Below are 15,302 nucleotides of genomic sequence, written 5' to 3' on the forward strand. Positions count from 1 at the left end.
TCAAGCCGATAAAGTATAAATAGTCTTACAGCAGCAGCTTAATGTAATGAGATTGATGTAAAATAAATAAATTTATCAAGAACGAATTCATGAGTTTAAAATATGGACATAACACTTGTTTGTTGAAAACATGATCAAGAAGATGAGAATTGTCTATGTATAGTGTGACCTGTAGAAATCCAAAAGTCAAGTCTTCCTTTGCCCGATCAGACTCTTCTTATTGTAGAGTTTTCAATGGAACAAATCCTATAGAGCAATTCATAATGTGACAGCAAAAGGGACCTAGCTTTGCTATTTATTAACCCTAAGCACCTCCCATTATGGGTCCGGTGGTTAGGCTCACACTGTTTTCCCATACTAATTAGAATTAGGTGGACAAAACTCGTAAACAATTAATCACATTATTAGTGGATTTAAGTATCATCAAATGGATCATAATAGTAGCCTGCTTTTGGCAAAACAAAATATTACTATTAATTGTAGCCCACAAGAATATATGGAAAAATTTTAAGATTCTTCCACTTGGGCAAAATTAATTGTGCATTTTTAATTTTAAAAATTATTTCGAAAATGACTCTCAAACTAATGACATATCGTAACCACAAAACAAATGATCTCAAGATACAACACTTAATTAAGACTTCATGCTACAAAAGCCAGTAACACTGAATTATGGCGATAATGACATCTCTCATTGATGCAACACTTTCCATGGTTACAAATATTACCGACTTCGTCGACTAGTCATCAATGTAGAGTGTAATAAAAAATGATGTGCCAATGTGATTAAGAAAGCCATACTGTCATTTTCTTCGTTAGTCCTTAATTTCTCTCAAGTGCTTGAAAGCCAGAGAAATTACATGTTCTATCAAGAAATCATCAGACCTCAGCTTCAATCCTGGTGTCGATCACTGACATAGTGATCCTAACTACGTCGAGCTTTAATATCATTATGCCTCAGCTTCAGTTCTGGTGTCGATGACCACCAGCATAATGGTCCTAACGACACTGAGCTTTAATAATCTTACATTTGATATACACATACAAAAGTTATCATAATGAAATTCATATAATCATTTATTCATCAAATCAAATGTAAAATGTCATCAATACATCATTTTTCAAAATTCAAAATAAGGATCCAACAAGATGAAAAAAAGGAAATAACATAAATCTAAAGCCCCCACCCACTAACCAAAAATATCAAAAACATTCACAATGCCCTTGTTTTCAACATGTCATTTGAAAACAACAAGCCTTAATCCCTTGGTCAAGGGATCAACCAACATTGAATTTGTGTCCACATGATCTACCACTATCGAACCATCTTTCACAAGATCTCTAACAGTCAGATACTTCAACTCCAAGTGCTTAGATCCTCTAGAAGTCTTATTACACTTTGTATAAAATGGAGCAACATAGTTATCACAAAAAATTTTCAGTGGGCTAGCAATAAAGTCCACAATGCGAAGTCCTGTCATAAGATTCCTCACAACCTCCAAGTTGTCAACTCTCCTATACACAAGCATATACTCCTTAGTCTTCTACAAGTACCTCATCACCTTCTTAGCAACTATCCAGTGATCATTCATAGGTTCGATTGGTATGTACCAAGAACGCCAACTATGAAAGCATTATTCAGTCTAGTGCATACCTGATCATGAGCATACATGAGGCAGCCCAGAGCACTATAACACCTTAAATTATTTTTTTGAAATATTACTTTGAAACATTTAAATAATATATTTTGCGAAATACGCATCATTAAATTAGATTTTCTTTCTAAGTTGATAAAATATCTCAATACATTTTCTTTTCTTTTGAGAAAAGAAGGAACACATATAATTAAATATATTGCGCTTGATTAAAACGTGTACGTATAATTAAAATGATCATGAATAAAATGTATTGTCAAAATGCATTCTTTATTAAAAAAACATTTTGAAAGTTGTTGTCATTTTTCTTTTGTCCTTACACAATGTTATAATAAAGTACATATTATAAAGAAATAAATTGCACAAAATTAAATGATGATAAATTGGAAGAAATACGTAAACATACTTATTGAGCCTCAGTGACCCTTAAGATTTAAACATAAGTGTACTAAAATCATTACAATTGTTTAATACAATAAAATATCCATTGCCCCTCCAAATATCACAAAGAATCACCAAAATGTTTAATACAATAAAATATCATGACACTGATTATAGAAATCTTTCCACTCTAAAGATACATCAAAAAGGGAAAAAATCCTATACTCAGAGCAGTCGATATCCAAGACCCACAAGCTACCTAGGGTGAAGTCATATCCTCATAAAGGTCACTCTTGTCTCTCGAGAAGTCCCGTACCTCGTCAGACGAAACCATTTTTCCCTCAAATATCTCTTCACCGCAGACATCTCGGTAGAAAGTGATCTCAGATGGCATGAGATCCTCATTGTCGCTGAAATCTCCCACATCCTCGTAGACCACGATGGTCGTAACCTGAGAGAAGTTAGATCTAGTTGGCCTCTCATTGGTGTTATGCCCGAAGAATTGCTGCAAGACTCATAGAAGGTATCTGGGGTACGCTAAAAAGGAAAGTGATACATCGCATGTGCCTCTACAATGATCAGTGGTATCTGGGGCTCATCTAACAGCAAAAAGTGGTGCTGGATGTAACCAAAGTGTGTGTGGAGGTGCACTTCTTCCTCCATCGTTTAGCTATAGCGGTAGCTATTGATCCAAGTGAACATCCTCCATGGATGCTCAATGACCTCCGCTCCTAAAACATCACAAACAACAGGCAATAGCAAAACAAAACTAAAGCATACAATCTACGTAACTACCATGTGTGGTTATCTAAACAAACAACACTGTCGCATCCTTAGCGCGTAACTATCACACTTATTTCACAATAGGGCCTAATCACTGCCACCAATCCTCCCAGTGTATCTCTATCCATCATCCACGTCCTTAATGTTGGATCAAGTGGTCTCGGAATAATTAAGAAAGGGGGGTTGAATTAATTATTACTGAACCTTTACTAATTAAAAATCTACCCTTCTTAGGCTTTTACTATGTTGTTAAGAAAATAAAGAATAGAAATAAAAACTTAACCAAAAGTAAAAGCGATAATTAAAATGCACAACGGAAATTAAAGAGTGTAGGGAAGAAGAAGACAAACACAAGAGTTTTATATTGGTTCGGCAACAACCCTGCCTACATCCAGTCCCCAAGCGACCTGCGGTCCTTCAGATTTCTTTTCAACCTTGTAAAATCCTTTACAAGCAAAGATCCACAAGGGATGTACCCTCCCTTGTTCTCTTTGAACAACCAAGTGGATGCACCCTCCACTTGAACTGATCCACAAGAGATGTACCCTTTCTTGTTCTTAGTTACAACAACCCAAGTAGATGTACCCTCTACTTGTACCACAAAGGATGTACCATCCAATGTGTTAAGACAAAGTTCTCAGGCGGTTAGTCCTTCAAAACTTTGTGAAGGGGATCAAAAGATATCTCAGGCGGTTAGTCCTTTGAAATCTTTTGTATAAGGGAAAGAGAAGAATCAAAAGAATTCTCAGACTGTGTCATTTTGAATTCTTTGACAAGGGAGAAGGGAGACACAAAAGAATTCAAGCGGTTAGTCCTCCGTTCTTTTGGAAAAGGGAGAAGAGAGACACATAAAGAATTCAGACGGTTAGTCCTTGGCGAATTCTTTTTGGCAAAGAGAGAAGAGAATGAAAAAGATGAATAACACACTCTTGTTTTCAAAGTTTGGAAAACCAGAAAACTTTTGAAAGCTTTTTTCAAAGGAAGAAGAAGAAGAAGAAGATATTCAAAAGTCAATTCGAAAAAGTTATTGAAATGAAAGTCAAAGTCTTGCTTTTATAGACTCTTCAAGTCTGGTCAAGAAAACCATTAGAAGAGTTATAACCTTTAGAAAAAAACTGAAAACCATTTGAAGAGTTACATCTTTTGATTTTTGTTCAAAACTTGTCACTGGTAATCAATTACCAAATCCTTGTAATCGATTACACAAAGCATTTTATGAAAGGATGTGACTCTTCACAATTGAATTTGAATTTCAATGTTCAAACACACTGGTAATCGATTACCAATATCTTGTAATCGATTACACTATTTTGAAATTAATTGGAACGTTGTAAATTCAGTTGAAAGCTTTTGAAAACAAACTTTGCCACTGGTAATCGATTACAGGAAACTGGTAATCGATTACCAGAGAGTAAAAACTCTGGTAACTTAGAAAATTTTGTGAAAACTTCTTTTGAAAAGCAAAATTGTGCTATGTTTGTTTTTTGAAAAAACTTTTCAATACTTCCCTTGTGAAGTCTTCTTGATTTCTTCTCTTGAAACTTGAATTTATCTTTTCTTGAATCTTGAAATCAAACTTCTCTTGATTCTTGAATTGTTGACTCAATCTTGAAATCATTCTATTGGGCTTTTTGTCATCATCTCTTGTTATCATCAAAACATCTTGAGTCAACTTGATTCATCATCATGAAGCTTTCTTCTACACTTAACGTAACCTCACCTTCTCATAGAAGAAAATAGAACCACTAGTTCCTTAATCTATATCCAACGAACGAATACAAACAAACAAGAAAAAGAGACAAGGCTCAAGCCTACGTACTACTCTTAGGGAATCAATCGTGACCCCTTATACGGTTGAACCACTTGTCACAGAATAATTAGACAACACAACATCTGTAATTATAGCTATCTAACCATACATAACAAATAATTTTATTGAGGGTCGAACACCTTTGAACCCAAACCACAATGTGTGCAGATAAAATGACAATATGCATATATATATAATAGAAAATAATTTTTCATGCCACAAATATAATTTTCAGAGTTCACACTCTGTCGGTCTTATCATTCAATATTAATAATAAACTATAGGCACAAATTTCAGTAATTTTATCAGCAAAGAATCATCATAATTTTAGAACATGCATCAGATATAAGATCTTGTAGTTATCTCAGCAATATAATAGCAAATAAATTTCTAGTTCCAAAAAAAATAATAATTCTAAGGTAATTTATATGGAGGCATAGATTCCAAAGTTAAGCTATCTACCGTCTAAAATCATCTTGTCGCTTGGTTTTACAAAGTTCCATTCCTAGCTTATTTTTGGTGCTCTCGGTGCTCTGAGAATTGGATTTTCGCAAATCTTATATGCTACCCTACATTTTCAAACCTAAAAAAACTCATTTTTGAGGTCAAAACTTTAATAAAAACAGTCCGTACTACTGTGACAAAGTTTCATTTTACAAAAGGTCCATAAACTTATTTTATTTATAACTTTTGCGAGGAAACTCCAATTTAAATGAAATTTAAGGATAACCGTATGTTTTAACACCCAAAGAACTCATTTTTGGCATAAAAAACTCAAGGAAAACATCTCAGCACACAAATCCAGAACATGGCAGCAAGCTCAAAAATTTCAAAACAAGTTCAAGGAAGTTTGTCAACAAGCATAGGGTTCAAGAGTTCAAGAGACCCCCCCTTACCTCTTGATGAAACTCACGAAATTTTGAAGGGAGAATGAAGAATGTTAAGCTTTCCAAAGGTTTCCCTGCATAAGTAAAACAAAATGACAATTTTAAGTCATTAGAGAAGCTAGAACAAGAGAACGAAGAGAAAAGTCTAGGATGAAGAATGAAACTTATTTACCTAGGCTTGATGGACCAATGGCTCAAGAACACTAGGAACGAGCTAGGAAGAAGAAGAAAAAGAAAAGTTGGACCTCCTTCCCTCAATGTTGAACTCATGAAGATGAAGGAATGAAGGGTTCAATTTTTTTTCCACAATGGACAAGGAGATAAGGCATGTGCTTCAAGGTGACAAGGCTTATTGACACTTGAATGACCCCTTGGCTGACCTTTTTGAACGTGCCACTTCATGCCACAAATGGGGAGTTTTGCTTTTTGCAAAACAACCAAAAATGGAAGGGATAGGATTTGCCAAAAATGGGTATTTTTGTTTTTTATACCAAAATTAGTAAATCTTATCTTAATCGCCTATGTTGTTGTGCTAATCTCCCTAGGAATACAAGTACCCAGGGTGAACCTCACACAAAGATAAATTGGACTACCACTTAATACATGGTGCAATTTTGCTATAGATGGAATTTTTGTTCAGTCAATTTCCAAATTTCTACCAACTAACTAAATAATTATTTACACAAAAAAATCAATATAACTAACACTAAACTTATACAAAGAATAAATTAAATCACACAGGCATATAATAAAATTACACAGTGCAAAATTTTCATTGTCTAGTCCTTAACAGTGCAATTTTATGCGTGTAGAAAAATAAATTGGAAGAAAATTTTAAGGTGTTACAAGCACTCCCAAAAGGGTATGTCGTTCATCTCTACTTGCTCAATCTCATTCTTAAGACATTGGTCCTTGTTGAATTTTTCACCTTTGACAATTGGAACATCTCCAGGTATACAATTCTACATATTGAATCCCTCTAAGGCTCTATCAATGTAAGCCTTTTAAGATAACTTGAGTGTATGGCATGATCTATCTTTGTGAATCTCAATCCTCAACACAAAAGAGTCCTTACCAAGATCCTTCATGTCAAAAGATCTTGTTGCCATATCCTTTGTCTCATGCAACATGCCAAGGTTATTAAAAGCCAATAATATATCATCCACATATAGCAGAAGGAAGATAAATTTGCTCCCACTGACCTTGAGGTATATGCATTGATCAACCTTATTCTCCTCAAGTCTCATGGAGGTCACCACTTCATCAAATTTCAGGTACCACTATCTAAAAGCTTGTTTCAAGCCCTAAATCAACCTCTTTAGTTTACATACCAATTCCTCATTAACACTAATACAAAAACCTTAAGGTTGTAGCATGTATACCATCTCACTCAAATCACCATTCAGAAAAATTTGTCTTCACATCCATTTGGTGCAACTCCAAATCGAAGTGAGCTACAAGGGCCATAATAATTCTAAAGGAATCCTTTGTTGATACAGGAGAAAAAGTCTATTTAAAGTCAACACCCTCATTTTGCATAAAATCCTTTGCCATCAGTATAGCCTTAAATCTTTCAATGTTACCATTTGAGTCCTTCTTGAAGACCCATTTACAACTGATTGCCTTACAATTCTCAAGCAACTCAACTAGCTGCCACACGCCATTAATGGACATAGATTGCATCTCTTCATTAATTGCATGCTTTCACATTTCTAATTGAGGGCAAGAAACAACTTCATGATAGCTCTTTGGATCAACAATGTCTCCAATACCATATGCATCATGTCGCAACGTGGGCCACGATGGGACAACGACATAAAATTTTTAGATAAATAAATAAATAAATGATTTTCCAAAAAAAATGGAAAACTTACTTGGGGATTCGCCACCAACGTTTATTTAAGGAAAACATCGGAAAAACAAAAAAGGATAAGGAATGGTCTACGGTTTAAGAAAAAGGATTCGAGAGTCATTTACGCGCGGGGAAGGTGTTAGCACCCCGCGTGTCTGTCATGAAAATGATAACCTTTAATCGAGTGCAGTAAAAATAAAGTGAATTTTAATTACTTATCTTCCCTTGAAAACATGCATTATATTTTGTTATATTATTATTTTTTTTATATAGAAAACAAAATCAGTTTTTTTTTTTTTAAAAAGGATTTTATTTTTGTTTTTTTTTGGGTTGACAAGGGATTTGCCGTTGCTCCTACGTATCCCTAGGTGCAATGAGAAAATCAAACTTACCTAGTTCTTTGTAGAAAAAAATTTGTATGTTGGGTTGATTTTATTTTATTATTTTTATTTTTTGAAAGATTTTGGGTTTTGTGGTAAGCTTTGTGAATTCAAGCAAGTCAGAGACCCAGCATGACATTCACAAAATTTACTCACATTCTGTTGAAACACTACCAAGCAAGTCAGAGACCCGACATGGAGTGCGTGTAACGTTGGGGGATTATTTATTTGAGAATGTTACCATTTTTAGAAAAGATTTTAGTTTTATAGTAAACTTTGTGAATTCAAGCAAGTCGGAGACCCATCATGTCATTCACAAAATTTGCTCACATGTTACTGAAACACCACCTAGCAAGTCGGAGACTTAGCATGGAGTGCACATAGTGTAAAGCATGTACTAAAGAATGTTGATGCAGATTTATAAAAATAAATAAATAATTGACATAGTGCTACAAAATTAGATAAATAGAATGAGAATAGAAAGGGATAGAATAGAAGTGAGGAGTACACTTAGTAATAAGAGGAATAACAAGATATTTATAGTATATTAATTAAACTAACTAACAAGACAAAAATAAAATCACATTAAAAAATAAACGATAGAGACAATAAAGAAATACAATAAAATAAAGAGCTATTTACTAATATGCATAATTTTTTTGTCTTTTTTTGTCAAAGTCAAAGGGTTGACTTGAACTTAGTCAACACTGACAGAGTGCTGACATGATAAGCCTAGTCACCATCCTAAGTGGCATGGGTGCACATATAAAGAAGGAGGTGTAACCATCAGTTTTATTTTGCTTTTGACTTCATAAAAAAAAGTTGGACCCAAAATGAATAAGGTGCATGTGTTAAAGAAAAGAGTGCAAATAGCGTTTCTATTTTATTTCAGATTTTGCAAAAACGGGCTAGGCCCAAAACGAAAAAAAAAATGTATGAAAATACATAGTGTGAGTAGCATTTCCATCTTATTATAGACTTTGCAAAAATGGGCTAAGCCCAAAACGAAAAAAAATGGTGCATATATTAAAAAGAAGGTGTAAACAAAATTCTTGTAGATTTTTTTTTAAATAAGAAAAGGAAAAAAAAAAGAAGCAAGAATGGCATAGCATATACTGCAGTCACGTTTTCATGACAGAAAGAGGTGAGGAATACCTAACAATGTTCAAGCCTACTCCTATAACACCAACAACACCATTACAACTCTCTCTTTGCAATGCTAATTGAGTAGTAACTAGTTGCTGCCAAGATTACAACATCCAAAATGAAAGCGAAAATGACAGTCCTACCTCTTATCCCTTTTGTTGCCTATATGAGAAATAGAATAATGTAGATTGTCTTCACCACAAGCCAAAGCCATTAACAGTGATCACGAGGTACTCTCCGTCCTTTATGATTCCATAGTAAGTCCAGAGTGCAATTAAGCAATGTGCTAATGTAAAGAAGGCTTCCGAAATCTTCCCCATCTGTGCCTCATGCTGCTCCTTTTCTAGGCTTTTATGATGTATTCTTTCTTAACCTAATAGGCTCTCTTTAAAAGCCCAATAAGTCACAATGTGTATTTTTTCTTTTTTATTATTTTTTTTCTTCTTTCTTTTTCTTTTTTTTTCTTCTTTTTTATTATTTTTTTTCTTCTTTCTTTTTCTTTTTTTTTTCTTCTTTTTTTATTTTTGGACCCGGACAGAATTAGGGTTTGACTGCTCCTCACTAAGGTAGACTTGAAAGTCATCACCGATAACAAGTCTCTTCTCTCTAATTGACCCCCTTAAAGGAACCCGTGGAATCTACTCAACTGGTTGTGCACTCTCATTCGCAGTAGGAAGATCAAGCATATCATTGGCTTGGGAGTCAACTATATCTCCAATTGCAATTATGGTCTCAACTGGAAAAATCGGGACCCCAGTCTCAATCGAAACAACAATCGAAACACTAAAAATTGGAATAGGTAATGGCAAAGAAATAGTCTCAAGCGAATTGACATCAATATCATCAGATGGAACAATAGGGTCTACCACATCAAGCTCCAAAAACTTAGCATTCATGGACTCTACAAGTTTTTTTCTCTTTACTTGGATAAAAGAACCTGTATCATTTAGCGCAATTTGGATATCCAATGAAAAAGGAATGACTTATCTTGGGGTCTATCTTTTTCTACAAGGCATTATAAATTTTTACCTCAGTTGGGTAACCCTAGACTTGAGGATGGTCCAAGCTAGGTTTTCTTCCTGTCCAAAGTTCAAAAGGAGTTTTGGGAACAAATTTACTAGGAACTCTATTCAAGATGTAAATGGTTGTTTTCAAGGCTTCTCCCCAAAGTAATTTTGGAAAGTTACATCTACTCATGATGCTTCTCATCATATCTTTAAGTGTTCTATTACATCTTTCGGCTGCACCATTTTGTTCAAGAGTCCCAGGCATGGTGTATTGTGGAACTATTCCAAAATCCTACAAGTATAAGGCGAATGGTCCCATATGTTGCCTTCTGACACCATGTCTACCATAAAGGTTTTTCTTCAACTTATATGGTCAGAATCTGAAGACAATTTATATAAACCATCCACTAGAGGTCCATAACCAATAACTTGGGAGTTTAACATCATATTTATTTTCCTATCACCAAAAGTAAAACTAAAATGAAGTTTGTTCAAACAAGAAACATAAATCATATTTCTCTTAAAAGAAGGTACATAAAAGGTATCTTTCAAAACCAATTCAAATTCAGAAGCTAAAACTAGAATGACGTCTCCCACTTTCTCTATGCAAAATTCAAGATCATTTCCTACCCTTAACTTGTTTTCCCTCAGACTTGGCTCCCTCAAATTTTTGAACCCCTGAAAAGACACAACAATATGGGTTATGGAACCACTATCAAGCCACCAAGAATCTATAGGAACATCAACTAGATTAGACTCAAGATAGACAAAAGCTAAGTTATTACCTCTTGATTTCTGCTTGTTCTCTAGCCAAGCCTTGAACTTTCCACAATCAAATTTCTTATGCCCCTTCTCCTTACACCAAATACCTTTCTTAAAGATAGCTAGCCTAGAACGTCTTACGTCCTAGTGTTGAACCTTTCCTGGTTTCCCCGAATCTTGATATCTATAAGAAGCATTAGATGCACTCTTTGTGTTTTTCTAGTGTCCCTTGCCAAAAATGGGTTTGTTATGGGTTGATATTAGGGCCATGTCACTCTTTTCTTCTTGAGTTTCTCTTCTTCAGCAACACACTTGGTAATAAGGTCATTCATAGTCCATTTCTCACCAATGTTATTGTGGCCAATTTTAATATGTGTGAAATCAGCGGGTAGGCTATTTAAGGCATGTTTAACTATGAATTTTTCATTAAGGTCAATTTGGTGACATTTAAGCTTGGTTTGGATGTGAACCATCTTCATAATGAATTCCTTTACACCCCCTACATTATCATATCTCATGTTCAATAACCGCTCCATTAGATATCCAAACTCAGCGTTATCTGACACTTGGTACCTCTTTCCTAGAGCATCAAAGAATTCCTTAATTATCGCTTTCTCTGATAGACCACTTAGAAGATGTTCAAAGATAGTGATAGCAATCAAACTCAACCTATTGCACCTCTCTCACTTAACCAAAAGTTCCTTATGTTCAAGCGTGCTCTCTGAATTGATCACAGGCTTACCTTCACTAAACCTAAATCAAGATAAAAAAATTCCCATAGACAATTTCATATCTTGCTTCCAATTGCGGTAATTTGATCCATTCAGGTCTCATTGGAAGTAGAACAGTTGTTCATAGAAAAGTTCACTGTTAAGTCAAAACAAGAATGCATTAAGGCATATTACAGGACACGATATAGCCAAAAAAAAGAAACAAGCTATCAATGTGAGGCCAATATAATAGCACATTCCCCTTTGGACAGAATACATAAACCAAGGTTACAACCCAAGTCAATACCTCAAATAGGTTAATCCATAAGCATACACAAAGTTAAAAAATGTTCCTCTTTGGGCAGAGAAATCCCTCAACTTGACACATTCCCCAATAACTCCATCCATTCTTAACTCTCAGTCCAAACACACAACAACCCCTTTTGGACAGGCAATCGCATGCAAAGACTGAAAGCATTCCTCAAAATACAAAAAAATTAAAAATCCATGAATCAATATAAGTTGTCCCACTTTCGTAGTAACGACTTATAGTAACTCATGTAAATTCTCATATAGGAATCAATTTTCTCTTGTCCAAAACCATGATCTAGTCAACAAGAAAATGCATCAAAAGAGCATCCTTATTGATCATAAAACAATTAAAGAGCATTCCCCATATGTTTTGACCTTAAACAATAATAATTATAAATTGAAGCATTCTAATATTAAATAAATATCAACTATAGAAAGCAGAAAAAATTAAATACGAAGAAATAAATTTTCAACAAAAATTGCTTCAACATGTTAACCATAATATGTTATTAGTAATATCCAAATAAGCCATAACATAATCACATCGTGAAACAAATTGTGCATAATGTTACACACTGGACGACCCATCACTAAATGACCCAGACATCTCTTAAGGTTTTGATGAAAACAAACATATAAACTTGTGTTAACCATTCTATTTCATGTAAGTCAACAAGTTTAATGACTAGAAGCAACAACAGGAGAAACTTATCCATTAGTGGATACCTAGTCTACTGGAAGAAGGAAGTACTCATTCAGTCCATCTAAACATTGATTGAAATATGCATTTTATTTGAATTATCCATTTATGTCAATTTATATGATTCTGTTCAATAGGAATAAATTTGCGAATCAATCTTAAATTTGTGGAAGAAGGATACTCCACAAACAAGTCACCACTATTCAAAGGCGTCAAATACAACTATTGGAAGGAACACATGATAGCTCATTTCGACTCCATTCATATAGACCTCTAGGACATCGTAGAACATGGAAACTACATACCATTGGAAGATCAGCTAAATGAAGTCCCCAGAACCTCTTGGACAGATGCTCAAAGACAAAGATCTTTGTTGAACCATAAAGCTCAAAACGCTCTGTTGTGTGCCTTCTATAAGGAAGAATATGCAAAGGTCCATAGCTATAGAAGTGCAAAAAAATGTGGGACCCATTAGCTTTGATGTATGAAGTATCGTCACAATTAAAATGCAACAAGCTCAGCTTGTTGACACGTTAGTATGAACTCTTCACTATGGAAGATGATGAAGATATACAAGCCATGTTTGGACGCTTCCAAACTATTTTAAATGAATTACATTGTCTTAAAAAAACTTTTGATAACTATTATAACATTGACAACATTCTAAGCAGTTTATCCAAAAAGTAGAGTCCATAGGTGACAACCTTGAGAAATGTGAAAAACCTGGAATCCATGTCCATTGAAGAGTTGATTCGAACCTTAAAGGTTCATGAGCAGGAACTTCAACAAGATGAAGGATTCAAAAAGGGAAAATCCTTGGCTCTAACATCATAGAAAGCTAAAGCATCTTCAACATCAAATGAATATTCATCTAGACCTGCATCCAGAAGCTCATCCAAAGTTGTGAACATTGATTTATCTTCTGATGGTGAATCCAATGATGATCAATTAGCTTTCAACTCAAGGAACATAAGGAACATGTGGAAGAAAAGGAATGGAACAATCTGGAAAGGATCCAAGAAACCACATAGAGAAAGAAAGGATAAGGAGAAAAGTTCCATCATATGCTTTGAGTGCAAGAAACCAGGGCATTTCAAGTTAGAATGTCTAGATCTTGATAAATCAGCTTACAAGAAAAAGTACTTCAAATCAAAGGACAAGAAAGTGTTAATGAAAACATGGGAAGAACTGGACGACACATTGTTCGATGTAGAAATAGAAGAGGAAGAAGAAACCAACCTTTGTTTGACAACAAACACTGCATCAAAAGGATCAGATTCAAAATCAGATGAAGAGGTAAATATAAACAACCTTTAAACTCTTTAATTATCATATCATGAACTTCTCCCCAACTCATCCATTTTATCCAAAGCTTATCAAAATTTGAGAAAGGAATTCAAAAATCTTTCAAAAGATTAGAAACAACTTCAAGGGAAACCTAAAGAAAACATAGATAATTCTTCAGAAATTTCCACTCAATTATCTGATGACTTTGAAAGCCTAGTTAGAGACAAAAAATCTTCACCTTGAGAATAAGAAAATTTGTAAAGAAAGATCTAGTCTATAGCAAGACCTTTAGAAGTTGACAAATAAACTAAAAGGCTTACAAAATGAGTATATCACACTCAACAAACTTCATGATTACCTAAATGAAGAAAGGTGTAATCCATTGAAAGAATGTTCACAAGTCCATAAGAATTATGAAAACTTGGACGCAAGTAAACATGGGTTGAATGTGAAGGATATAAGAAAAGCTTGAAATTCTCAAATGATAAACTTGAACAATATGATAAGGCTCTCCAAAAGCAACCTCAAGATGTAGTTATGCTTCATCAAGAGACTGAAATTCTAAAAGAGACTTTATCCAAATTTGTTGGACGCATTGAGAAACTTAACAAAATGTTAAGATACAACAAATTCCCAATTGATGAATTTGGAAATGGATATAAAGGAAAGAAATATGTTCATGATGAAGAAAACATAGTATGTTATTTTTGTGGAAAGGTTGGACACATGACATCCAAGTGTAGACATCTACCAAAGATTAGATCGTCCAATGCTTTTGAGAACTAACAAGAAAGGACCTGAGAAAATTTGGGTACCTAAAGAAAAAATAATTCATGTTGTAGATTTTTACAACCATGGACACACCAATCATGGTACCTGAACAATGGTTGCTCACGTCACATAATAGGAGAAAAATGTATGTTCCAATGTCTGAATGTTCCAATGTCTGACTCCCATGCATGGTGGAACAGTCACTTTCGGAGGAAACCATAAGGGGAAGATAGCATGAGTAGGAAAGAAAAGTATTGACCCCTATCCTCCCATTGATAATGTACTTTTTGTTAAAGGGCTTAAACATAATTTGCTTAGCATAAGTCAATTATGTGATAATGGACTTGATGTTTTCTTTAGCAAAGAAGGGTGTGTCGTCCAACACAAAAATGGGACCCAACTCTTCATTGCTAAGAAGAATGGTAACATGTCTATTATCCATCAAAGAAAATTACTAGGTATGGCACAAGAAACTTGAACATGCAAGCTTGAGGTTAATATCGAAAAACCAAAGCAAGAAAGTGTTCGGGTTTTAAATCATATAAAATAGGCACTGATACCAAATTTGAGATAAATAAATTTATATGAGTTTAAAACACCGACACAACACTTACTTGTTGAAGACATGATCTAGAAGATGAGAATTGTCTATGCGTAGTGCGACCTGCAGAAACCCAAAAGTCAAGTCTTCCTTTACCTGATCACACTCTTCTTATTCTAGAGTTTTAAATGGGGAAAACCCTATAGAGCAATTGATAACCTAACGACAAAGGGGGCCTAGCCTTGCTATTTATTTACTCTAGGAACCTCTCATTATGGGCCCAGTGGTTAGGCACACATTGTTTTCTCACACTAATTG

The 15,302-nt window shown here is 34.5% G+C and overlaps 1 protein-coding gene across 1 annotated transcript; it reads right to left on the reverse strand.

Annotated features, from left to right (window-relative positions):
- Nucleotides 1-1,238: 1,238 nt before the first annotated feature.
- LOC114391733 lies at nucleotides 1,239-6,763 on the reverse strand. Its single transcript, XM_028352693.1, has 4 exons — nucleotides 6,592-6,763; nucleotides 5,526-5,590; nucleotides 2,353-2,541; nucleotides 1,239-1,544 (listed from the first exon to the last, which is right to left on the reverse strand). Exons 1-4 carry the CDS (start codon nucleotides 6,761-6,763, stop codon nucleotides 1,239-1,241), a joined length of 732 nt encoding a protein of 243 aa, XP_028208494.1.
- Nucleotides 6,764-15,302: the final 8,539 nt, after the last annotated feature.

Source organism: Glycine soja, chromosome 17 (assembly GCF_004193775.1).
Source record: "Glycine soja cultivar W05 chromosome 17, ASM419377v2, whole genome shotgun sequence".
In the NCBI taxonomy this organism is placed as follows: Eukaryota; Viridiplantae; Streptophyta; class Magnoliopsida; order Fabales; family Fabaceae; genus Glycine; species Glycine soja.

Coding starts and splice junctions, on each gene's coding strand:
- LOC114391733 (XM_028352693.1), bottom strand. CDS start 6,763: ATGAGACTTGAGGAGAATAAGGTTGATCAATGCATATACCTCAAGGTC. Junction 5,591..6,591: donor TTTTGACATGAAGGATCTTG/GTAAGGACTCTT, acceptor TTACTTATGCAG/GGAAACCTTTGGAAAGCTTA. Junction 1,545..2,352: donor AAATGGTTTCGTCTGACGAG/GTACGGGACTTC, acceptor AGGTACTTGTAG/AAGACTAAGGAGTATATGCT.